General features: G+C 39.3%; 1 protein-coding gene across 1 annotated transcript; it reads right to left on the reverse strand.

Annotated features, from left to right (window-relative positions):
• Positions 1–4,765: 4,765 nt before the first annotated feature.
• On the reverse strand, positions 4,766–27,290 carry SNX18 (sorting nexin 18). Its single transcript, XM_062600058.1, has 2 exons — positions 25,692–27,290; positions 4,766–7,146 (listed from the first exon to the last, which is right to left on the reverse strand). The coding sequence occupies exons 1-2, from the start codon at positions 27,253–27,255 to the stop codon at positions 6,893–6,895; spliced, it is 1,818 nt and encodes a 605-aa protein (XP_062456042.1). The 5' UTR covers positions 27,256–27,290; the 3' UTR covers positions 4,766–6,892.
• Positions 27,291–27,706: the final 416 nt, after the last annotated feature.

Below are 27,706 nucleotides of genomic sequence, written 5' to 3' on the forward strand. Positions count from 1 at the left end.
AGTCTCAGGGAGACAGCGGGAAGAAGAAAAAAAAAAAAAGAAAATGAGTATAAAAAATTTTGAAATTAAACATTTTGCTAAAGAAAGTAATTGAACTTGGGTAAACAGACTTTCCTTAGTGTCTAGCAATCTTTCATTACTACATTTGGACTTGGATGAATTGAAGTGGATGGACTGTGCTTCTGTATGTAGCTACATGAAAACACAAGAACACAACATGGAACTGGCACAACAGTCTCACAGCACAGACTTTCTCCTGTGATACAGGCTTTCTTTTACAAATTCTGAACAACAAGATATTTGTTTGCACTTTAGGCTCTGAACAACTATTTTTCTTATAACTGTATGAAGTGAAATCTACCAACGATAGATAAAAATTGGCACAAAATGGATAGGGCAGAATCTGAAACAGCAGCACGGCCCTCAACGTCTTTGATTTAACAACTAGAGTAGTTTCCTGTCTGCAACATTTCTCCGAGCAAAGCAAAATGACCAAAATTGAATATGACAGACCTCTTCCAGGATAACACTTCAGGAGCCTAATGCTTTTGATTTTGCAAATGAAATTTTTTGCAATATTGCTAGTTTGTTTGCTACTACATTAGAACATCTGGCAAACCGAAACTGGCACTCGTGGCTCTTGCCCCTCATCACCTGAAGCAGCTTTGTGGTGATAGGGCCGGTTATGATACTCTTCCAGGAAGAGATCTGCAGATGAGAATCCTTTGAGCCCACACAAGGAACTGAATCTGGCCTCCGACTATTCTGATCTGAGAGTTAGTGCTTAAAAAAGGGTGAGTGTGCCTACTTTTCTCATAAACTTTTAATGAAAGAACACTCTTGCTTCCCCCCCCCAATAAAAATCTTAAAAAATTACCATGAGAGGAACTAATACCAAGTGTGAGAAATATAACCACTCTTACTCATTATTAATGAAACGTTATACTACTTCATCTATTTCTTTTTATTATATTTGTGGTATTCTCCTCACACACAGCATTATTTTGTCAATAAAAAACTAGCTGTCAGTGTTAATTAAACAGATCAAAAAAACCTGAAATTAGAAATTCCTGATTTTATCTTCCGACAGAAAATGTTCTCATGCTCCTTGGAAAATGCTATTTAAAACTAAAAATAGCAAAAAAGAAGTGTTCCTTCAGGTTCCTTATTTTATATGATAATTTCATATTTCCTAGAATAGAAGTAGTAGATTTTATTAAAGCTATAGAAAAGCTCTTTTTGACAGGGATCTTTAAAATTCTGCATCTTAAATTAAATTATAAATTAGAAAAAGCAAAGGAGCACTCTAGACTGAATGTTGCCTTGCCTGACTAAAGGATGTAATTTAGATTCAGAGAGTCTGATATTCCTCCCAGTGGAGTTAGGTGAAATAAATTCCTCTTGATTTCAAAGAGGAACTAAGTGCTTATTCTTAAATGTACTTGCAAGGTGTCATGCCTATTAGAAAGTCAGTACTGGAAATGTCTTTTAATTTCAAAAAAATAGAACTTTTTTACTGTATCTAACAGTATTATATACTGAAATTAACTGAATGCATGCCTGAGCTCTGCCACTGACTGCAGGACTGAAATACGCTGAAATTATATCACTTGTATAATTACTTAATTTATGTTTTAATGGATAGTAGCTTCTATACTGTATTGTATTACATTGATAAATCACTAAATTACAAAAACAGTATTTCAAAAATTAAGAAATGTCAGAATTAAGGTAGACTAGGCAACTTATTTCAGCCTCCTTGTGAATATGTCTCATGAATAGGCTCCAATCACACAATCAGATATGATTTTTGTTTTTTCCTTTATCCTTTTCAGTTCACTGAATGTACAGTAACCCAGTAAGCCCTCTCAGAGGCTTGTTTTGCTTCACTGCTCTACACATGGCCCCATGCTTTATTTCCCAAATAATATTCACATCTCATTTGGAAGACAGAGTATTAATTTCCTTATGAGTTTTCTTTCTTTTTTTCTTTTTTTTTTTTTTTTAACCTCAGTAATGCAGTATCTGAAAACTCTATTTAAAGAGCTTATATTCACAGAATTCCAGCAAGATGAGCTGGTTTCATTATTCCTCTTTTGCCTCTGACAGATTAGAGGTGTGCTCTAACATGTGGTGGTCAACGTAAAAAAAATGAATTCCTGCATTTTTCAGAGAACTTTGCATTTTGTAGCTGTTCAAAGCAGAACTTTCACAGCCTTCATCAAAACTGTGAATGTCCAGCACTTCTTCAAATTGGGTCCTGTGTCTTACTTCAAGCCCACATAAAATGAGAAGTACACTCTTAATGCAAATTTTTTATTCTGTGTGGCTTACACTGCACAGAAGAACTTGGGTACAGGCAGGGACAGACTCCGGCTCTCAGAGCACCATTCAACAGGCTGGTTGAGATCTCTCTTTGGTCTGTACACTGCCCTTTTTCACTAGGTACAGTCCAGCTGATGCAGTAAATGAAGTAAGGATTATACAGACAACACCCTCACTGATGAATCCTAGTTAACTAGTAGACTTCTGTATACCCTGTGCCCTGAACAAGGCAGCGAATTGGTGGAAAAACAGTATGTGATCATGTATCATGATGTGCCTTGATATAGTAGTTATACCAGCAACTTTAATTCTGAAATTTCCTAGCTTTTTTACTAAATGGTCAACTGTAGTACTCTTTAACACAGTCTTTCCTTGTGCATAATTTTCTAAATCAAATCCCTCTTCCCTTGCTCCTCCCCCTCAAAACCCCAGATAACACAGCACAAGGAACTTTGCTGACACCCACATAACTACAGTATCCGCCAGTCCTTAAATCTACAGTTCATCAGCAAGTTTAAAAGCTTTTAACTGCCATACCAGACCTTTGACCTTGAGCAAAGAAAGTAATCGATAATGAGAAACAAAATGTTGCCACCCTTACCACTAGAGGAATTTAAGTTAACCATTTTGCATCTGCTTATCAGAGCTATTTAGTGACAGCAACAGGACACTGATGCTTAGGAAGCTCAAGGTCTAGTCAGGTATTAGAAGAACAGGCTTTTGTAGTCGAAGGGTCTCTGTTCCAGCCCTTTTCTGATCTTTGTCACCATGTGGTCCCTCCTTGCCTCAGCTGTCAGGGTCCACTTCAGAGAGCTTGTTCTTTCCTCTCATGGCTAGGTACAAACAGGAGCAACACCAGGACCCACAGACAGCCTCTTTGCTCAGTTTCTGGTCTGTGAGGTTCTGCCACTTCTGGACGAAGGGAAAAACAATTACTGAGAAATCTCATCTAGCTGCAGCTGATCAAGATCCGAATATGCTTGGAGTAAATGCAAGCTACAGAAAATGTATACATCAAACTTCAGCACAGTAAGGCTAGAGAAGCCATAGTTTAACTTGCAAGTATTTGGAAGTAACTTAGAAGAATTTTCACAGGAGGTGTAGGAGGCATACCTCAGGACACAAAAAGTAAAAATTCTGTCAAATTTCAAGTCCTTGTTCCAAAATATGAAAGAATTAGAGCTTTTCAACATAACCATTTAAAGAATTTAAGACGAAAAAACATTTTTTCTGACCTCATTCTTAGAAATAGCAGAAAAACTCTGCTTTAAGTTTCCCAAAAGAATTCAGGCTGGAGCAGACAATCAGCATGGAAGATGCTAGCTGGAATAGAGGAGGTCTGGCAAAATAACAAGCTTCTGCAAATAATATCTTAGAATTCACCACAAAGATACCCATGCCTCAAAAAATAATATATATGCTTTCAGTGTATGCAGTTCATTAATATTTTCTAAAAGCATGTATCAATTTCATATGCAACATATTCTTCCATTTTGAAAATATTCCAAAATTCTGTTAGTGCTTGAGTGTTGCATCATCACATAACCTTCCTACTGATCTCTTTAAGCTGAGTTGTCCATGATATATTCCTAAATCAAGTGTATCATGCTGTTTGACCCTGAAGCTGGTAGAGAAAAAATAGAAAACACGCAGTGTCTTCTATGCAATCATAATAAAACAAAAGGGCTAGAGAACAAATGATCTAATCATTTTAACAGGTTGTTAATTTTTAAATCTAGAAACTATGATTTAGACAGAGACATTCATACTCCACTTGCTGGTCATTTTAAGTAGATATATTCCACTTATGTGTTTATTCTACAGTTTTCCATTGGATTCAACATTTTCACAGAAACCAGTACCTCGGTGGGTCTGCCCTGCAGCTTTCAAGAGCTTTTCCATCCTCCCTCCCCAACAAATATACCAGATCCTTATTATTATCAATGCAAAAACTGTTATGCATCTAAAACAAGTTACAGGAATGGTATAAAATAAAGGCGTTTAACATCAAGCTATAGAGCTAATTTGCTCTCCCTATTTACTGATTTTACAGGAGTCTTGATAAGAGTTCCTTTGAGGCATTAAGAGTATCATGTAATTTACATTCACCTTACTGCAGAGTATATTTGGACCTCAGATGGCACCATCCAGTAGTCAAGTCAGTCATGAGTGGTCAACATAATACTTGTTCCAAATAAAACAAAACCTATTATTTCCCATGTATTGCTGTAAGAATTAACAGGGGCTTCCTATCTCAGTTTAACCCCAACTCCCTACAATGAGTCGGAAAAAAAAGGCAGACTGAACATACAGATGCAGATTTGAAGCTTCTCAAATTCTGAAGTAATTCAGATCTAGGATTCCAGTCAAGCTTTTTTTGTACATCACATTTAACAAATTTAAAACACCACACCAAAAACTGACAAATGAGAAAGTAAGGTGAAGGCCATGACAGTTTATTTGGGAAAACTGTACTTGTCTGATAATGTTGTATGTATACATATCACAGTTTCATTTTCCCCAGACATGTACATTTTATTAATACTAACCTCCTAAAATACTTCAACTGGACCAAGATGAATTTCTGAACAGGTCTTAACACCTCCATGTAGAAAAATTTGATTATAGTCTGACCTAATTACTGCGAAGATATTTAATACTTGGCTTAAGCAAACACAAGCCATGGAACTTAGCTCAGCTCATCACTATCTCAAATAACTAAACTATGTATGGGAAGTTGGAGTACTACAGGGGAAGAACTATTATTGGAAGCCCCGAGCTTTGAATGTAGAATGTGACATCATGAGGAAAATAAAGAGCGAGACAGCCCTAGGACCATGGTCCATATTTTATTTCCTCCATGTTGTTTTTTTGTAACATTCTTTTAGTAGCTTGCAAATGGTTCCTTCTTCAACGACTGTCCTTCCTTCTACAAATACTGTTTTTTCCACTTCATCATTTTGTATTTTTCCTTTGGGTACACATTAGCACTGCTGTATGCAAACTGCTCAAAATAGCAATCTCAAAGCATTTTGGCATGAATCTTAAAAACAAAACTACATTCTTAAAGGTATTCCTTTAGAACAGTGGTTGTGGAGTTAAGCTGGAGAAACTGACAGGATCTAATGGCAGAGCTGTGCATTTCTGCAATACAGGTGAGGAATGATTCAGACGTAAATGTAACTATCACTTAACTTCATTTTCCAGGCTTTTGTTTGTGTAAGCTACCTGTGATTAATTTAATTAAAAACAAAAAAGTAAACATTTTGCTTCCTTGGAAGGTTTTGTTATTTTTGTTTAAAAGAAAAAAAGATAGGATAAATAAAAACTCTCTGTCATACTGACCTATAAGAAGGAAACCAATAGGTTGAACACAAACTTCAGACTTAAATTCTAGGGAAATAAGTCAGAGAACTCTTTAAAAAGATAGTGTTTAAGTATATATAAATGCACCCTGCTTGTCAAAATATTTATACAAAAATTAAGACAATTGTTAATTCTTGAGTGTTATGAACATAGAAACTTGTTTTCCAAGTCAGTTCAGTCAAGACTGATTTCAAATCATTTATGTTAACAACCCTGAAAATCTGTAACTTAGTAAACTAATGAATCACAGTGGAGTCTCAATTCAGTCAACTGGCAATGAAGATGCAAGTCTGAAATTAAGCTGAATCAGCAACTGAACAATTAGCAGATCATTTCAAACTTAAAAATATGTTTTAACCACTTAGCTTGCATTCATACCCCCTTGATAAACACCATCTTCTGTTAGCCTGGCTCTTCCAGGTTTCACTCACACTAACGTTTTGTATCAGAAAACCTCTCAATATAATATTCTTTCAGGAAAGGGGATTTAGTGGTGTTGTATTTTTGTGTATGTGCTTAACATCCTAGTACATGTAAAATGTACTCCATTTTCAGGGAAAGTGCTAACTGATTTTAAATTTTCCTTTTTGAGACAATGTTTGTTGAAAGACAGAACTTGAACTAGATGGCAGCTCATTTTTTTCCAGTCAGTATGAGGTTTCATAATCGGTTCCTGTCATAGGCATCAACCCTTCATTCATTCAATTATAAAAATGTGACTTACTAAACAAGGAAAAATAGAGTCTAAAGGCACAGAATCACATAGCTGCTCTAGTAGGAATCTGTAAACAGAGAATTGTTTGAATTTAGGAAATCCAAATCTAGGAGAGTAAAAAGGCATCTGAAGAAGGCTTTTCTCTAGCCAGCTTCTGTAAAGACCCAAAGGGTTTTGAGGTCTACAAAGTATGCACTAAAATACCATACTTCAAAAAGCAATAAGGCAAATAGTATACTCATTATTTCGAAAAAGTTACAATGGTAGTGCCGGCATACACGGTATAACTTAGTTACAATTGCTACTACATAGCCATATAACTGTTCCTTTCTACATAATCAGATTAAACTGGAATTCCAGGTGAACACAAAACCATCCTTGTACCACCATCTACCACTGGCAATATTTCTTTAACAGCAGCAACGTTTGCTCTGCTGCTTAAATCCTTTTCATACTGAGCAAAGTTCACAAATCAAAGTTCAGAGATTAAACACTGTCATACTTGTGAAGAGCTTCTTCTAACTTTTGTGTCACTTTTTGAAAAAAAAGTATTTGCTGTTGCAAGAAATGTTGCATCTGTGATTTAAAGTCCCTCACACGAATTTTGTGGAAATGATTAATTTCTGCTAGGGTTGCAAAAGAAATAATGTTACAGCGTTCTTGAATGCCCTCAGCTTTTTGGAGCTCCATCTTGCCTTCTTCCACATGCCGCTTACTCTCCTTTACTTTGGTAAGGGCTCCTGTGTAAAGAACAAAATAAAACAATTGAATTGTGAGGACAATGTGGACTTTACTATATTTTAAAAAGCAATTTAATATATATACAAACCCATATATATATACATTAAGCTGTTTTTACAACTACAGTATTAAAATCTGTAGCATAAAAATTTTACCATTCTGGATATTATGTTTGGAAAAAATCCAGGAAATGATTAGCTGTACAGATAACTAGTTGTTAATTAGATTAGCTGTCAAATACTACATTCCCCAAGAACGTGTAAAAAACCTAAATCACATTCATAAATTTTTGTAGGAAAATATGAAGAATTGACATAAAGGTGACATAAGCAAATAAGGTTTAACAGATAAAACAGGCTTGTAAAAGAGAAGTCACTCTAATTCCATTCTAACTATATGAAGGCTGAATGATCATGCCATGGAACATAAAACAGAACAACTGTAAAACTGACTTGTCCAGAACATAAATTTACCAGAACAGAGTGAAGAACATAACCCTGATGACTTTGCAGATCTCAGTTGTAGTCATGGGTTTTTACTGATATCAATACACTCTAAAAGATCTTAAAGTTGAAAAGCAATACACACTTTTTCAGAGTGAAAAATCACACAACAGTGAATCTTGTCAAAAAAACCCCTTTTTTATTTTTTTTTTAAATCTAGCTTGCTAAAGCTAGTAAAGGAAAAACATTTCTATTTCACAATCTTAAAAATCAGATGGTGTCCTTTAGAGAATGACTGATAAATATACTAGCAGCGGAAAAAATTAAAGCACTAGAAAACTAGTCAGATGGATTTAAGCCTACGTAAACACCATAAAAATAACCTCGCACAGAAATCTGATTTTCAATAATGTGAGACATCAAAATGAGATCTGAATACTCAAAATCTGACAAATCTGACACTGTGCTTTTACATTACAGATATCCCCAAACTAGTCCCTCAGTACTACAGAATCTAGAAGCTTATTTCAAAGTTGTAGAAATCTAGGCAGAGATAACACAGTCCTGTAGGAGACAGAGGAAAAATAGAGCAAAAGAATTGATAGCCTTCCTCTTCCTCCTCCAGATAGCTAATTAAAGCACACACATCTTACAAAAACAGAAGAGTACCAAAACCAGGCTCAAACAGTGACACAGAATACTAAGATGTGTCCTAGACATTCATTTTCATGGACTCCGTTTCCCAGTATTGAGGAACTGCATAAATATTACACATATATTTTGATCACGAGACTAAAGACAGTCACACCAGAACAGCTTTTATCTTCTCACAAAATTTTAGTCTTATGACAGTTTTCACAGCCTTTATGATCAATCACACTGAAGTTACTTGTTTCTTCACCTGTTTGTAATGTCTTAAATAACTCTATCCTTTCACATTATACTTTGTATCGCACAAGTGACTACAGTTCACTGACAGGCCTCCCTTTACATTTCCTTGAAGAAATGCTTTTCTGTGCTCCCTACTGCCAGCAGAAACTAGTCTGCAAGCTAACAGCGAAGCCTCTCTGCCTATATATCTTTAAGGGGGACAATCTCCTATCCACATGCTGGGAGAGAAATCTTGTCAGCCTGAAACCACATATGGAAACAGTATTCAACAGCAAGAATATAGTCATCAATAGCAATATCTTCCACTCTTTTGTTGCTGAGCCCGTTTAATATGCCATTTTGAACGCTCCTTCCCCAAGCACCCTGACACACAAACTCTGCGGTTTCCATCTGCGGCTGCCCTGGGGATTGCTGCACGCAGCCGTGCAGGAGGGCAGCCGCGGAGCACGGCCGCTGCTCAGCGCCTTTCGTTCAGAGGCGCCTGGCACGCCACCAGGCAGTGCACGTCATCTGCTGCCCCGTCTTCAACGTCCCACCGGGGAGCCAGCTAGAACGGAGGATAAACGTATACTCATACTAGAGCCAAGTTAAATACCAGACGATCTGGTGGACTTGGGGAGCAGAGTTTGTTTAATTTTTGTAATGGAGGGGGCTTTTGTCTTATAAATAAAATCTAGCCTCCCTAAAATCACAGAAACATGCATGAGTTTCCCTCATTAAGTATCTAACAATTTTTAACTGGGGGCAACTGGGCTGTTCTTTTATTTTAAAAAGCAACACTTGGAAAATATATCCTCTGTTATTGGTACTTCTCTGCTCTTAAACTCATGCTCCGTCTCTCCTTAATTTGTGTTGAGGCTGCACTCTACGTGGCAACTTCTCTGTTTGCAGTCCCAGCATAAGCTCTCAGCCAAGAGCTTAAGAAATTCCTCTGTGTGGTGACGTACTTGCGGATAGACCATATGGATCCCCCCCCCCCGCCTTTTTCTTTTAAAAAGAGAGGCCACGGCAGTAACATTACCAACAAAATAAGTGTAAACCGGAGGCTGCACTCGGGCTGCTGAAGGCCGCGCAGGGAGCAGCCAGAGCGGCGGGGGGCCGGCGGTGCGGCCGGTCGTGGCGAGGCGGCACGGCCTCACCCGGAGCCGCACCGCCGCTGCGGCCGACTGACCTCAGCATCTCCAGCCGGGCCCAGAAAAACACCAGCGAAAACCCTTCCCACACGCAGCACAGCAGGACGCAAGGCTGTGCCAGAAGATCTCTCTTTTCTCCTTTAAGGAATGAGGAGTCTGAGAGGCAGCGCGTGATCTGAAAAACCTCTGTCAACTCCGACTCGTTCAAGGACACGTCTTTCGACAAACAAAAACAGTCTTAGTAAAAATTTTCTCTGCATTTTGTTTGCAGTGCAGGAATCTCTGCAAAACAGTGAAAAAAAATGAAATTTGGGACTTACTGGAAGCCAGATGGAGCTGATTAAATAAACATGACAACTCTTCAGTTCTGATGTGGGGAAACAGCTTTAAATGTTATTTCTAAGATGACCAAACTGGAAAAAAAAATACTGGAACTTACAGCATCAGCAGCTGAAAGTATAATTAAATTTTTTGGCCTGTATAACCTTTGAATTATTTTACATCTATAAAAACTATAACAAACGTAAAAACCCTCCATAGTTGAAATATTACGCATTATGTCTTTTTTCTGACATTAAAGAAAAGATATATAATTAGGAAAAGAAATCCAGGGGGAAAACTTGCAACCATTAATACTGTTGTGTTGATGCATACAGATATATATGGACTATAACGGAATTTCCTTTAAATTCCACATAGATTACAACTGAAGGTCAGCAATGTATGTGATGAGTTTATATTTATGCTTAAGCATGAACTTGATTGCTTTTTGAAGTACCTCTAAATTTAGTGTTGAATTATTAGTGAAATAATGTTAAATTAATAGAGGAAAAAATTAGGGTTTTTTTAGGGTAACAAAAAACCTTTCCAAAACACAGAAAAAAAATCCTATTTATAACACTTTAAACAGCAAACTAAATCATTTGTTCTAAAATACCATTCAAAATTTGCTCAGCATCTATTTTAACATATCTTGGTAAAAAGTGTTGTTAGCTTGCACAGCTTTATAGCTTTACTAACAGTAACATAACATCTTTAATCTCAGATTTTCTCAGATCTTTAATCTCAAATTATCTCAAATATCTCTGTAGCCTATAACCCTTTTATTTGAGCAAAACCCTTATACATGAGCAAAGTTTTGAGCCTCAGCAGAGATTCACTGTCTTTAAGGGTGGAACAACTCAAGCACATGCAAGTGCAGGACTGTTTGAGGTTTGTGACACTGATACATTGTTATTTCTCCCTTACAGCGGTGATTTGCAACCCTGCTTTCTCCAAAACTAGGGGAATTACAAGTTTTAGAGAGCACAGATCAAATAATTTTAAAATTACAGAAAAATTAAAGACTTGTTTTTAAAGACTCAGCGGGTCACACGTTGCAGGAGAGGAGAGGGAGAAGGCAAGGGAAGAGGGGTGAAGAGAGCAGTTCCTTTGTCCATCCCTGCCTGAAAATGAAGGTATTAGTCAGAGATGTCTGAGTGGGTAAGTGTCCCATGGTCACCCCTAACGCCTCCTGACCCACAACTTCTAACCCTTCCCTCCACAGACTATATTCCACAAAACCTCATGCTCCACACATTTTCCCCTCAACCCCACTGCCCTCAGCACCTATTCCAAGGTCTTCACTCCTGGCTCTGCCCCAAATTCCTATATTCCTCTGAAATGCCAAACTCCTCACCCTCTACTTGACGCCTCTCCCTCACCCCTGCAGCCCTGCTGCTGCCCTCTCAGGTTGCTGAAATTGCCCAACAGCCCCTCTGGCCTAACTACACCTGCTGGTTTCTGATTTTCTGAGTTAGGATCCTAACTTATCAAATACCAGTTTGGACAATCAAAACAGCAAGACATATTTCCAGGAAAAATATAGTAGCCCTAAAAAAGCTAAAACATATTTTAAGAAAAAAACACATAAGGAGCCTCCTCCCAGTGCACATTAGCTTAAGGAAATCTGCTAAATAACATGTCTGAGATAAACATTCAAAATTGCACTGTTCCAAGAGTGATGGAATACGCACACACACACATGTGTGTGTCTGTGCATGTGTTTTAATTCCAGCTCTGTGAAAAACTGCCTATGCATTTAAAGTTTCCAGTCCAACAAAAAAAAGACTGTTAGGAGATCTGGTTCCACTAATCAGGACTAGCTTTCAAGCAGCAAAGGGGGCCTGGACCAAAAATGCTCAAAGAACTGCACTATATCAATTTCTGTTTTTAAAGGTGGAGAAAAGCAGATGCGAAAGCTGTTTTGCATTGTGCAAAGCCTGATGTTAAACAGATGCAGATGCTCACTGAATACTGTTAAAGTCTTAAGAGACACACATAGGTTTCAGTGCTTGTTTTGATCTATGCAATTAGACAATTCAAAATTATATAAACACATTTAATATGAGACATTTACAATATGATGCTAGCAGCCAAGAAGACACGGACAACGTAAAATTCTTGGAAAATAAATACTTTCAAGCTGGGAAATACACAGTATGAATGGCAATTTAAATAGAGGTGTTGAGGAGTTACCAGGAGAAGAAAAAAAAGTGTATTGAGCCAATAAACTGGCAGACCTTGCAAACATATAAGGCTGCAATAAAGCAGAAAAAGTCAAGTATCTTAAAAAACAAAAAAACAAAAACCCCCCAAACCCCTAAAGCCTTTCATTTGAGAGCACTCAGGTTTGGGCTAAACAACGCATTTTCCTATCACCTGCAGTTCTATTACTACTAGAAATGTTTTAAGATTGTGTGAACAGTTAACTAAGGGTGGGTTTGAACCTGTTCTTGAGCTTGTACTTACTTTCCCCCCCAAACTGTAAGTATGCATATAATCATGCAAACTCACGCAAATGCCCATGTGTCACCAAGCTCTCCTTCATGCATGTGGAAGGATCACACCCAGTTGCATGATAGGACCAGTCGACCAGCAGTAACCGTTCACCGGTTCTTCACATGTTCAGCGGCGATGTCACAAGCCCAAGCTGCAGCCCGCAATGTAACAGGAAAGCAAACGTCATGGGGCTCAGCTCACGAAGACCTGCAACCAAAACTGCTCTTCACCCAACTCCTGCCTCTCTCTCAAAGCCAAATCTCCCCTGCACCTGCCAGCATGAGTAATCAGTAGCCAAATAACGGTAGTAACTTTTAAAAGTGTACCAAATTCACACTGCCACATGTCCACCTCTCCTTCATGCAGCACCTGAACATCAGCTTTGGAGTTTTGCATACAACAGTCAAGAGTAAAACTTCAGCTGCATCTTAAGTTAGAATTCAAATAAAGACAAGCTTAGAAATTAATTGGGGTAAGGCTCCTTTTTGCTCTGTATTTGTACAGTGCTTAGTACAACAGACATCTGTTTCATGGCTGGGCTTGGTAGATTCTTAAAAAACAAAGCAGTAATGAGTGATACTGTTTATAACTGTATCATTCTGCAATACATCTGAGAAACTGCTGCAACAGCAGGGATTTGACTGCAAACAGCAATATTGCATATGGAGAGGAAGCTCATAAACTAGTGAGCTCAACATCCCCTCTAAAAGAGAGTGCAACAGTAGCAAGTATCCTTTGAAGTCACACAGGTCTGCAATTCAGTCACCTATTAAGTCACAAATACAGCAACATCTTCAGTATCTCAGTCCAAAATACTTAATTTCAAAACTCACCTAGCTTGTAAAAGCCAGCAAGTTAATTTTTAAGATCCTATAATCTAATGCTTTTATGACTGCAGTTAGTCAAGTATTTCTTCCACTTTGGTGACAAACTATGCTAAAACAGAACAAACAGTGTCATAATAATCATAACAGTTTTACAAATATTTCTATTACTTATTAGTGAAAGAAGTCTACTTCTTCCAGTAAATATCCATGTTTTTGTTATTCTTTTCACCCCACGTTAAAGATTTCAAAATAACTGCAAAGGGAATGAAAGAACACACAGGGGAAAAAAGGGGGAAGTTAGTCCTGCAGTTCCCCCGGATACATTACAAGAATGTTCTGCAATACATCCTTAATGGAACTTGTGGAAGGGCGGGTGGGAGGAGGAGTGAAGCAAGCCGAGTGCCAGCCAAGGAGTGCCAGCCAAGGAGAACGGCCTGCGTTTCACACGACAGCTCTTTGTCTTCCACGTGCTGGCTTCAGCGGGGACAGAAGGGACGTCTTTGCTGCCTGACACACTGCTGCGGTCACTGTTCGCAGGGTGGGCAAGAAGCAGCACTGCTTCCAAAGGATGGAAAGGTGACACGGGGCAATCACGCTAGTGCACCAGCTTCTAACAACCTAAGAGACTCTCATAAATGATGCAGATAAAGGCAGTAGCTGCAAATGACAGAATGGAAAAAGTCTGAGGAGGGTGACGGTTCTGGCCTTTGTATCAGTGGAAAGCGTGGCAAAAACAAAGAACACCACATTCCTGAATGCCTCCTTTGAGGTCCACTAGCCAATAAGCTGCGGTAAGGCAGCCTCCCCGAAGAATTTGTGTCAAAGTACAAAGGTTCCTCTGAACGACTGCTCCCTCCCAAGGGAAGCAACTCAGAGTCAGAAAACATTGTGTTCTTTAAAGAAACTCAAAGTTTAACATAGAATATCTTTCAACAGTTACAAACGAGAAATCTTGAGAAAATAAAATTACCTGCGCAATAAATAATTTTTATCTTTGCACAGTCAGTGAACTGCACAATAAAATTTGGTGCATTACTTCTTACAAGGAAGTAAAATGACTTACATTTCCAGGCCATTAAGCTGTTCCTCATATTAAATATTTTAAATATGCAGGCCCAACAGTAGGCTTCTATGGTGTGTCTTTTAAAACATGCTACTCAATATCCAAGTGGGAACTTTGTACTTAATGATTCCCTTTGCTTTACCTTTATTTTGAGACACTATCTCTAATAAAAGACACCATCTCTAAAAAGAAGAGAGAAAACAATATATTCAGTACATTGCTTTTGGTGAGTTATACAAAAGGATACAAAAGCAGAAATGGAGTTAAAAAATATGTTTACTCTTTCCTTATCAAGGCATCCAATGCTGGGATTATTTAACCAGAACCCTTTGCTTAAAACTTTGAGCAGGCAAACTCGGTGTAGACCATGTGCATATAGCCACAGTTTCAATTTACCCTCCTTTTCAGAAGAACATCTGAGGAAGAAACAACATTACCTCTAATCCAGTGTAACTGCAGACTGCTGCCAAAACAAGCCAGTCTACAAGGCCCTCCCATTGACATCATATCTAGCAAAGATGTTGTTACAGAATGACTCAAATGATTAAGCAAATAAAAAACTGCACTTGGCCTGGAGGGTAGGGAGGTGGAGGCTTAGTTTCATCAATGGCTTAGCTATTTGATCTGACTCAGCCCACAACTACACAATTATTAGAGCCAACACAAGGAAAGCAGCAGAACCACTGCGCTGGACTGTATGTTAAAAAAAAAAAAAAAAAAAATCATACTCTGGACTCTTCTATGCAATGCATAACTCCAGTCATTAGAAGTCATTAGAATTTAAGTGTTGTCTTCCCCTATAAGCAAACTCTGACTTTTGGTCATCCTTAAACATCAAGAACATTGTTTGTAAAAGAGATTTTAGAAACCAGAGGGTACGTTTTCCTTAATCACAGTCCACTACTTATCATCAGGAACTCCAAATTGTTTCTAGAGGAACAAATAAACTGCATTCCACGGTTAGCACAAGAATTTAAGTGACCCATGTTCTAAGGGTACGGCAGGAATTTCAAACCATTTATAAGGAAAAAAACAAGGTATTTTTAGCCCTTATAGTTGCAATAAAACTCTACTAAGAACAGCCGCGAACTCAAGGCTGTGTTTTCTGCTATATTCTAAAGGGAGTCAATTAGAAGCTCCCTAAAACAGAACTAGTTCTATTTTTTTTTTCCAAAAAGTACATAATAGCTCATAAGTAGCATCAGCAATTGAAAATTACATCAATTATTTTGTTGTTACTGTTCATACTGCTCAGTACTAACAAATATCTCAAATTAGATTTAACCAACAGCAAGTTCTAGACTTATGTTCTGCTGAACTTTGCTATATGAAAATGTTAGCTAATTTATATGCTAGTGTGAAATTTCACACGTATTAACTGTAATGTATAGCACTTCAAAGTGACCAAAACAGAAGCTGCAGCAGAATGAGAAAGCAACATTATAAATATACATTATTTTTGGTTAGTTGTACCACTGGACCAACCCCTTCCTCCTCCACCCCAAAAAAGAAAAAAACCCAACATCTCTCTCCCAATTCAAAGTAAAACTATAAAACTGCATGTAATAGAATGGAGATATCACTGTGTTGACAGATGATTTGCAAAGAATGCCATGAACAAAGATTACCCACATTAAGCTAAGATTCTGCAAATTCTTTACATTTTTGGCCAAGACATAGAATGGAAAGCAGCACAATGAGAATTTTCCTGAAATTAAAACCAGAAGGCTTCCCTAGTAGAGATTTAACTGTATAAAAAGATCATAATGAAAAAGCATCAGGCACAGTAACTAAAGAAAGAACAACTCACTACTCTAAAATCAGATTTTAGAGTTTTAAACAGAAAATAAACATGTGTTCTTCAACACTAAAGACAAAAAGTAGCAGTGACTTGCCTCTTCTGAAAACGCCAATAAAATAGAATTTTCAAAGCCAGGATTTCTACTTCAATGATGATATTCTTGACAGTGGAAATGTATTTTAAGAATACATACATGTTCTATTTTTCAGAATGAAAGTAAGTTTGAAATACAAAAATAAAATAAATGAAACTGCACCTTCTTTAATCTACACAAGATTTTTTTTAATATAGATACGGGAAGATGGCTATAATGTTTTTAGAGTCTGCAGCAATTAAAAATACAACAGCAATTTAAAAACTTTATTTGTTATTATTTCTTTCTGATTGCTCAAAACACTATTAGAATAAAACTACCCTAAAAATCTACACTCCAAAATTATAGCACTCTGATAACATTAAGGTTAATGTTGATTGACTGCTGGATGATTTATGTTAGGTAGAGTTGTTTATGTTTCTAGCTATCCTCTTCCAAAGCCCGCTGACAGATTTTACTGAAAGATGTATTCTCCAGTCCAAAATAAAATCACTTTCTAATCTAGACAATTCAGAGATCTTGAAAAAATAAAACAGCCTTTGCCAGAGTTTTCAGCAACTTGACAAGTTCTAATCATGTTTACTCATTTTAACAAAGATACTAATTTCATTCATATATAGCTCATTAATGATGGTGCTAGAATGTAGTGTCTAATGTCACTCAACTTTAAAGAACTATCAGAGTTAATGAATACTGTGTGTGTTTAACTGCAATCCCATTCTTCTTATAATCCCACATTTTAAATCTGATTAGACGCATTGTGCCTACAAAAGCAAGTTGGTGTGCATACACGTAAGAGTTCACTCGGCCAATTTATTTTTCCAGAGCTACAAGAATTTTTATCAGACCTCTACATGATCAGAGTCTCCAAAATGCTTATGCTGCTGAAAAATATATAAATTAACACATGGGAAATGTGCATTTCATCTCTAAAGCCCCCCCCCCCCCCCAAAAAAAAAAAATCTACCAGTTTTGGCATGCAGCACCTCCAATAAGAACACATCACTTTGCTAATTACAATGCTAAGCAATCAACACCACAGTTTGCCCGTAAAGCAGTGAATGATTGTATGTGAGAGAGGATGTCAAAATAATGAGAGAAACTCTACAGAACCATCAGTCTACTTCACCTCCTGCTCAGCATAACCCCATTAAGAAAACAAAACAAAAAATCCTATATTGCCACTTAACCACATGTGAAAACAGTGCAAAATCAGTTGGAAGTTTTCCATTCAAACTTCAAATACAGTGATTTTAAAAGAAACATCTATCTATAGATGTCCTGGATACAGACAGTGCTTTCAGCAAACAAACTGCCTTATCCTAGCCACTACAGCACGTTTGAATTATATCAATGAGTAATTCTACTGACTTTATGTGCACCTGCAGTGATATCTGAAAGGAGGCCTGTCAGGAACAATTTAATCTCCTAAAAATGAACAGAATAACAAGAGATCTATAGTTTAGCTAGGTTACATACATTGTTTTCCATGATCATAAACACAGCATTTGGCATCACAGCCCAAGAGGCAAACATCAGATAATGCTATTTTTGTTCAATGCTAGGATAGCCTGTACTCCTCAGCACTCACATGCACAATTTAAGGAGTTTATCTCTGACAACACTTTAGCTGATGTTACAGACTAGGGGTACAGAAGGGAGTAGAACTTAAATCAGCTCTGGGTGTTAGAAATTCAGTACATGTGCCTATTTGTTAGAAATACAGTATATTTGTCATTTGAAAATCACATCATGCCGAACCATTTCAGGGTGGATACTCTCGAAAATTTAAGCCAGTGCAATCTGTAGAAGTACCAAGACGAAAATTTTCAGTGATTTTAAGTACTTCTTACTAGTTCACATTTAAGTGTGACACCAGACAGACTGGCCTCTGCCTCTGGTAAACGTGTTATATTTTCTTTCATATCTTCTCCTGCCTCCTATGATTGAAATGGAGAAAGAAGAGGAAGGAGGTAAGTATCTCTCTATACAATCAGAATGCAAAGTGTTTATTTGTAATGGCAACATTTCATCTCTTCCTAGGCTCAACTGGCTTTATTACAAATCTTTGCTCTTCCAGAATTTAAGTTGGTCTATTACAGTTGTCATAGGCTGTTCATAAGTGTCATAGGCTGTTCTGAACATTAGTTCCTCCCATTCGGGATGTTAAGAATAGGTACTTTTCTGCCAGAATGATGTTACAGATTTTTAATAGCTTTTATAAACGCTATGTTCATAATGCCTACTTCAAGGAACAACCTAAATTGGAAATGAGGCTGTGTATGCATGATATAAATTAAATCTCAGTAAAACCGGTTAAGAGCATATGAACAGATCCACAGAAGATGAATATAAGTCATTACCAAAATGAATGTAAGCATCATTCTATTACATGATAGCTTCTTCAAAATCTTCTTGAGATTCACCAGATGTAGAAGGACAGAAGACAAGTAACACAGCAGAAGACACTGTTATCCCATCATCAAAAGAAGCAAGTACAGATGGAGAGTCCACCTACTCATATATCCCTACTTTACTGAGATAGTGTGAAAAAGCTGCTTTTGGATGTTGTTCCCTGCATTTGTTGAAGGAAGCAAAAAGAGTGCACAATTTATGGCATTTGTTTGTCCACCGTCATATGTGTAATTCCACTACTGTCCTAAGCAGAGAAACAAATATAATATGCATAGACATAACTTCTGTGTAAATTTATATGAAAAGAGTCAAGATCCAAAAATTTACATAATGAGAGAAATGCAGATCCTGCTCCACTTTCCCCAAAGCACTTCAAATGCTCTCTCTTGAAACTTTGAACACTGCAGTATCTGAGGAAGGACAACAACGAGAAGACTCCTTGTTGTAATAAATGTATCTAAGGTAAAACAACATCAGTGGGACCAATTAAAATATATTTTATAGTATTATAAAAGCAGAATATGTGAACATTACAATGTTGTAAAACATTATAATGCTATCTAGAGATTATAAATTATACAGTCTATAAAATAATGTTACAGTGTAATAAAGGCAGAAGATAATTGTCTGCCTTTTGAGGAGAAAGAGACTGCATCTGAACATACTTAGAACTGCAAGCGATTGGAAAATGCAGTGTCATTACCATAAAATTTGGTAGACTGTGTCTTTCTTCAGTATATTGTAAGCTAGCTGGCATAGCTTTTCATGCACATAATGATGTAAAGTTTGAAAAAACTAGATACTAAGCAGTTCTTTGCCCATGAGACAAAATGTAATGCCAACTTCTCAATAATAGCATTAATCTGCTTTTCATGTTGTTATGAAAGAATCATATGTAGGCATTAAAAACAGTAGTTTAGTTTATCATGATTAAAGCAGCTGTCCACACATGATGCATTACTACCTAAAACAAAGGCTGAAACCATCACTTTTCCATGCTCTGCTATGAGTACAATGCAAAATCATTGACAAGATCTGAAAAGATAATTTAAATGTATGCCCTCCACTACCAATTGCAGGACACATCCACTCCAAAATTTTATATGGACTTTCCACTATGTTTTTTTGTTGTTGTTGTGCTTAAATCATCATGGTCTTCATAAAAGATATTAACAGATTGTGTAGAAAATGTTTGCCATTTATTTGCTCTAGTCTGTTCATAAGACTAATGTTTTGGAGGCTAAGCCAAATATGATTTAATTTTTTTATTAGGACTTCGAATACTGTGCTCTTTGAACTAAGTAATTTAAAGTAAGTAAGGTACCAGCTGCATAGGTTTATACAATCTGCACACATTAACTTGGCATTTTAACTGTTCAAACACAGAATCTAACAGTAAAGTCACGGAAAGATGTTGGTAAGGTTGAAACATGTCCTTGTTTCAAAGGTGACTAGCAAAACAGAAAAAAATAGCCAGCTTGTTTGTTTTTGATAATGTGCTTTCAAGGACTTGCAAGAGTTCCAGATACCACTTTCCATTTTCAGTCTACCAACTCTTGCCTTCCCTGTTCTGATGGAAGGTTTTTTTAGCATGACCTAGAGTTCTCTCAACCATAAGCAGATCCTTTACCATCCCCCAGATTCTTCATAAAATTCAAGCTGAAAAAGTACTAAATAGTATTTCAAATAAAAATTACTTCCTCTTTCAAGGGAAATCATTTTTACTTCCTTAATATCTGCACTGCCTTTATTACTCTCTAGGTGTTCACAAGGTTTACGCAATAGACAGAGCCTTATTGCCTAAGGTGAACAAGTACTTAAAAGAAGTAGTTATTCTTACAAGAGTTGAGAGTTGTACTTCCTGTGATCAAAAACAAAGATGTGAGCTCTGATCAAAACATTTCCAGCCCGTTAGTATTTATATGGGCAGCGTGAATGAACTCCCTGGTGTGCAGTAATGCACAGGACCTCTCCCACAAGAGGAACAGTTATATCCTTCCCCTGCTAAGCCACCTGTTTTTGAAAAATTCACCGGGGTTTTATCATCCATGAAAACTCTTTCCCTCATCAAATGTGTATGAAATCTGCTAACATGTTCCCAAGGTAACAGGACCCAGAAATGCATCATGACTGCATGAACCTTGTTCCCTCAAAACTAAGCTAAGAAGAGATTGGGTGGGAGAAGAGGTAGAAAAAGGGAAAAATGTACTTTAAGGAAACACATGCATCTTTTAGGCTTTTTACATGCAGACAGGACATAGAAACTCAAATTTTTCTTATTGTTTAATCTTTTTCAAATAAGGCCATTGCTCGATTTTAGTCTTACTCACTGTTGTTTGTGTGATTTACACACACTTACCTCCAAGGAAACTATAATTTATTAAAGCTGCTAAATACGGGGATGCTCTCGAAGTTTAGCTATCTGAAAGTCTCAGTCACGTTCACCAGTAACCTGAACATACTATCGGGCATTTCAGTACCAAATAGAAAAACAATACATCATGCCCGCAACAGCAATGGGAGGCTGAGAGGGCAAGAAATACAGCAAGCATCCTAAAGTAATCTATCCCTGCTTATCAAAGTCCTTAAACAGATGAAACGTAGGTACCCATCTCTTTTTACTGACTACAGTAGTCATCTGGCTAAGATTACACGTCTAGCTTTTAGACAGTAAATTTAGTTGAGTTGAAACTCATGCAAAGTATATGTATTTGAGGTACTAAGAAAAAAAAAGGAAAGGGGTAAAAAAAACAAGGGACTGAGAGAACATGAGTTCACAACAAATTTAGGAGGCTAGAAAGGCAGCAAGAGAGAAGACCCTTGCTCTTACATTGCAACAGAAAATTTTAGGATGAATTTTGATCAGTCTAACTCATTCATGAACACACATATCCCCCTTTTCCCCCTTTTTTGCTTTAGTGGTCTTCAGGGCTGGGTTTCACTGATGCCTAAACATTGATACATTACCAGCTGGAATGCATTTTCAGCTCTTATAAGATATTCTAACAACAAACTCTGGACATTCTTTAAAGCCAATGTCCAGAACTAAGTCTGCTTCAAGTAAACAAGACTATTTGCCTAATTTTACTTTTGTGAAACAGTGATCGAGAAGTAAAAGGACCAAACTTTTTTTTTTTTTTTAATTCTTTTAGATCTTGGAGTGTAGAGGAAGTCAATTGCTGCCTACATTTCAGAAAACATTTAGACCACTTTTTCAAATCTATTTTGTGAAAATCATAACTGAATTTTACTAGCATTAATATCATAATAATAAGACAAGGATTCTGGAAAGTAGAGATGAAACACATTAAGTTAACTAACATTTCTTGTACTTTCAGAAGTCATAAAAGACCTCAATAACTCCTCAGAGAGTTAACTTGAGAAGAAAAAAATCACTTCTCCATTCCAACTAAGCAAATATCAAGACTAGATAGCCACAGACAAGCTTGAACTACAATAGCAGCATTTATTATCTCAAGTTCTCGCACGTGCGTAAGTTTCCTGAACCTGAGCTTGCATGGGCCTGCAATGAGCATTTTATGTTGTAGATTATGGAAATCAGAAGATCTCATCAGTGGAGTAAAGCCCTAGCAATTAATATTTAGGAATTATTCTGCCAAAAATGCCTAGGGAATTTCCACAAGTAGACCTCAGTAACACAGAAAAAGGCATTCTACTTTACAAATGGAGATGAGAAGCTGCTTTTCTTCTCAAACTTAGAGCTACTGAATCTAGAATTTCTTGGAAGATAAACCACTTCTGTAAAAGAAAATGACAAACAAAAGTGAAGCTGAGTTTTAGCATACTAAACTTAATCTTCCTCTTCAACAAATCCATTGTCAGAAGCCAAAGAAAACTAAGTACAAGTATATTTCTGTCTAATGTATTTGGATCTTCCATTCCAGAAAACACAGGTATGCACAATACTTTCACGTAAGCACTTTAGAATCATTTCTCTAAGAGGAGTTGAGGGCTAGATTCATAAATGTTTTTGAGTGCTTAGATGCTCAAAGCTACCGCTCTGCTGTCGTCTACCCTTACGGATGTCATTTTTTCCCCTTAAGTACTCAGTTTTCAAAACAAAACCTATAAAATAACAACCACCATTTTTCACAGAATCCAAGTCTTGGAACCAAAATGCTTGGTGCCAGTCTCAGTAAGACTCTCAAATGAAGTATTTCTGGATGAAAATGTGGAATTTCCAACTCAATGTGTTCTTCACTGTAGGTCTCAATCCAATGGATCTTCTCAGACCTGGACTGCGGTGCACACGGTACTAGATTAGGCCTCTCACAAAGCACAGTCAAGTTGGCACTCGACCGGAATGTGGAACAACAAAGATCAAATCCTTCTTTTGCCTCTTCTGGAGCAGCAATCTTAACTTTTTTGCAGAAATTTTTGCAGAATTCCTTAAACACTGGATACTCAAGGTCATAAAAGGGGCAGAAAGAGTCTCTAGAATCTTCAGAAATCTCCTATTGAAATTATTGCCACTTCATAAAATATTGAGAGAAAACATAAGACCAGAAACAGTTTGAAAATATAACCACAGTCTACTGGTTATTATGTTTATATAATTGACCAAAATGTCAATCCCTTTCCAAACATTTCAGATCATATATGATGTCCTCAACATAAGAGATGGAAAAACCTGCACTCCAGAAGAATTAAAAGCACAACAGTTAACACACATTCCTGTCAACAGTGGGCTTTATGTTTCTGGTTTGTAATTCTAAGAGAATAAATAATGGCCAAAGGGCATAAAATTTTTGTCTCCTGCTCAGAGATTCTCTGGCATTCTTTTTTTCAGAAATTATTCAAAAACCCCACATGTGCATACTTTTCAATTCATACCACAAAACACATTTGAACCAGCTTGCATACTACTCAGATTTTAATCTTGATTCAAACAAGAGTCTTCACGTCTAATCTCAAATCCCAAATCACATTAAGCAGCTGTCCAACTACCTGCAGCAGTGCAAACCCATAACAAGACAAAGCACTTGCTTGCACATAAGACAAGGCAGTCTTATATTCCACCCACAGATTTGGGTATGTCTTGGCCACAGCTACCCTTATTTTTAGTGTTTCTGAGGATGAGGGGAATGTACAATGTAGGAAAGAACTGGGCTTTTCACCCCAAATGGACAATGCATTTGCACTACGTAGAAAGAAAATGGAGAAGTACTCATAACTTCAGAGTTCGTCTTTTTACAAACCATGCCCATTTTAGCAACATGTCAACCAGACCACTATTTCTACTACCTCTAAGAGTGTTTTGGGGCATCCCCTTTTGGGGGGTCATTTTGAAGTTGTACACTAGAAAATAAAACACAAAGACACTTGAACTCTCTTTTTCAGATGATCTATTACCACCTACAGATTTTTTTTTTTTTTTGGCCTATACAAATAACAGTAATTCTACTTGTGTGCTATGCTCACAGATTTCTCTAGTGGATGCTCATTTAGTAGAACTTTCTCTGGTTCATCACAGTAAATCTTACCAAAAAGTGCAAACTAAAACAGAACTAAAGATGAAGCAAAGACATACAAGCTGAAGGAAATACCGGTCAAGTCAACCACGTATGTTCCTATTCCCAAACCTCTTCTCAAAGTAAAGTCTCTAGAAATACTACAGGGAAGAACTCTATATAGTCTTAAAGCTTTAAGATATACTATTTAAATATTATATACTATCTGCTGTTTTTTTTACCTAATAAAAATCCTTCCCTTTAATTTTTCCCAGATTATAAATAATCTATTAGTTGACAACTCACTTTAAAATTCTCTGCTCCTAAGCATGAGATATTGCCATGGTCACCCTTCTCTCCAAATTTAAAACATTTGAAAGCTGCTATCAGAATACAATGCCATGCCAGCTAAAAGAACAACTCAAAGGTTAGATTCACTTTCTCCTTTTCTCTTCAAAATCACATAATTTTCAAAGTTTTCACTCAATTCCCAAGATTTTATGGGAGAATGAAAATCTGAATTTGGTGTATTTTATTTTTTTATGAAAAACATACTTTCTTACATAACATCAACTTTGGCACTTTACCTTGTACTTTATACTAACTCTAGCTCCTCAGATTTTCCCAGCAATAACGTAGACTTTCTGAAAGCTGGATTTTTCAAACTGTTTTGTCTCAAATCTGAAGGTACCGCTCTAGATGCAAAATCCTTGAAAACATCTCAAAAATTCCTTATTGGAGATGCTTTCTCTCCAATGGATCACTAAGTGCCATACAAACAGCAATCAGAATCTGAGAAATGCATTTCAGCCAGAAATGTGTTTCAGCAAGGTTAACAAATGAGCAACATTTTCTTATGATAATAACAGGATGAACAATTCCTACTTAGAACACTGTGGCAGACTATTGTTTTTATACAGTCATTAAAAGTGTTTAGCCAAAGAATAGCCAAATAGACAAAAGCCAGCTGCTTTAAACATCTCATCTGGGTGTTTTACACTGCAAAATGCACATAACACAATGTTATGAAACTAAACCTCAAACTGGATGGACAACTGGAGTATCTTCAGATTACTTCAGAGTTAATATCTACTAGATCAGAGATTTAAGACCTAGTATCTATGATCTAACATATATAAAAAAGTAATACATGTTTTCATGCCACTTCATTTCTGAACAAGTTCATTAATATGTCTGTAGCATAGGCAGATACGGTTTCATACATATATATATATATATATATATATACACACACACATATATATACATATGTATCTATACACAAACACACACACATTTATATACATACACACACCCACACAGCGAACTTGGTAACTTCTGGCCAATAAAATTCCCACAACAATACAATTCTCAACAAAGTTTAAGCCTTTGGCACAGAATGAAAATTGTCACTGTTGTGTTTTTTTAGTATTTTTAGCATCAGTTTACCTGAATAAACATTGCAAGATTTATCCCAAACCCAGCAAGCCAGACACAGAACAAATGCAGCCCCTGGTTCCTCCTTCTGTGCGAATATCACCAATACATAAAGTTTCATTGTTTCAGAAGACACATAAAGGTGTTACCTTTCTGGACGTGGATGATGTCTGGGAAGTTGGCCAAATGCCCCTGATACAGCGCTAACAAGTCCATCACAGGATCTAGATCCTGTCGGGGCTGATCTGCAAAGAGGTCCCCAATGGCATCGTACGCTTCCCCAGTGAAGGCTATGGCTTGGTTGAGGCCTGTCGAAAAGGCCTGCTGGTCCAGCTCAAAGGCCTGACTGAGGCACTTAAAGGAGTGCCCTACCTTCTGGTACTCCTTCTTGAAACCAGTGACTTGTTTGCGGGCAAATTCGTTGGCTGTGTGATTGAGCTGCAGGGCACTCTCATCCATCTTCTTCGTGAAGGCTTTGAAGCCATCCACTTGGCTTTCCACCTCCTGCAAGTCCAGGCCAGCCCCAGGGCCAGCAGGGACACTGATAGTCAGGAAAAAGTTGGCACCCACCATCTCGTCTTTCTCAGCCTTGCGCTTGCCTTGTTTCCAGGCCTTCTCATCTGTACTGGGACAGGTGAGGAAGTGCTGGAAGGCATCACACTGGGCCAGTACAGGGTGGCTGCACATGTGGTCCATCCACCAGGCCAGGCCTTTGCGGCGCTTGGAGATGAAGTCCTCCTCGAAGCGGCCGGTGGCCTGCTTCTCAGGCAAGTGGGGCACAGAAATGACAGGGAACTTCTCGGCTAGGCGCCCGTAAAGCCAGTCGAAGTGCTTGTAGCGGCGGTGCACCTGCTGCCCCGTGTGGCTGGGCACCAGCTTGTAGGCAATGTAGCTCTTCATACCCTTGAACTTGGTCTGCTTGGTGGGGTCCTCAATTGAGCACTGGAAGGGGTAGGGGTTCTCCTGCCACTCGGGGCCCCGCGGGCCCAGCACCACGCACAGCTTGTCGCCGTCCTTCACGAAGCCCGACGCCTCGCCCAGCACGAACGCCTCGCCGCCGGACTTGACGAAGGTGGAGAAGCGGTTGAGGTTGCGGCTCACGGTGGCCGAGCTCTTGGCGCCGCCGCTGCCGCCGGGCGGGTGCGGGTGTCCGGGCGGGTGGCCGCCGCCGCGGGACCCCAGCGACAGCTCGGACCGCGTCGACAGGCGGTAGCGGCCCGAGGCGCCGCCGCCCGCCGCCTCGTAGTCGGGGTAGGAGCTGCCGAGGGCGCCGGGCTCGTCGGCCACGGTGGAGCTGTCGTCCCAGTCGTCGTCCCAGTCGTCATCGCTGCCCTGGCTGGGCTGGTAGGAGCCGCCGTAGGGCGTCTGCGGGAAGGGGAACCCGGCGGCGGGCGGCGCCGCCGGCTCGGGGGCCGCCGGCGCCGGGGGCTGCTGCGCCGCCGGCTTGAAGGCGGCGGGCGGCGGGAGCGGCTCGAAGCCGCCGGCGGGGACGTTGGCGTAGCGGGCGGGCGGCGGCGGCTCGGCGGCGGGGGCGCGGATCACCTGCACGTAGGAGGCCGGGAAGAGGCCGCGGTCGCCGCGGCTGTTGACGCCCTCCAGCCAGCCCTCGATGTCCTGCTCGCTGCAGAGGCTCAGCACCTCGTGCTCCCGCAGCGAGATCTCCCCCGGGTTCTCCGACCTGAAGTCGTACAGCGCCCGCGCACGCAGCGCCATGGCCCCGCCGCAGCCCGCCCGCCCGCCCGCCGCGCCCGGGCTGCCGCCGCCGCCCTCCGCCCGCTCTCACCGCCCGCTCCCGCGTCCCGCTGCCGCTGCGGCGGCGCCGCGGCTGGGTGCGCTGCGCCGCGCTGCGCCGCGGCCGGCTCCGGGCGCCGGCGTCACGGCGGCGGCGGGCGAGGCAGGGCGCGGGGGGCGGCGGGCACCGTCCCACGTCGCCAGTTTCGCTAATCCAGAGCCGAGAGGCAGGGCGGAGGAGCCGAGCGCAGAGCGGCCGCCCCCATCGATGGGCCCGGCCCGCCCCGCCGCCGCCGCCGCCGCCGCCTGCCCCCTGCTGTCCGGCCCGCGCCGGCGGGGCGCGGCCCTGCGGCCGCCTCGGCCCGCCGCGCCGCCCCGAGCAGGCGAGGCTCCCGCGGCCCGGCGGAGGGGCCGCCCCGGGGCCGGCGGCGGC

This window comes from Rhea pennata, chromosome Z (genome assembly GCF_028389875.1).
Source record: "Rhea pennata isolate bPtePen1 chromosome Z, bPtePen1.pri, whole genome shotgun sequence".
Taxonomy (NCBI): Eukaryota; Metazoa; Chordata; class Aves; order Rheiformes; family Rheidae; genus Rhea; species Rhea pennata.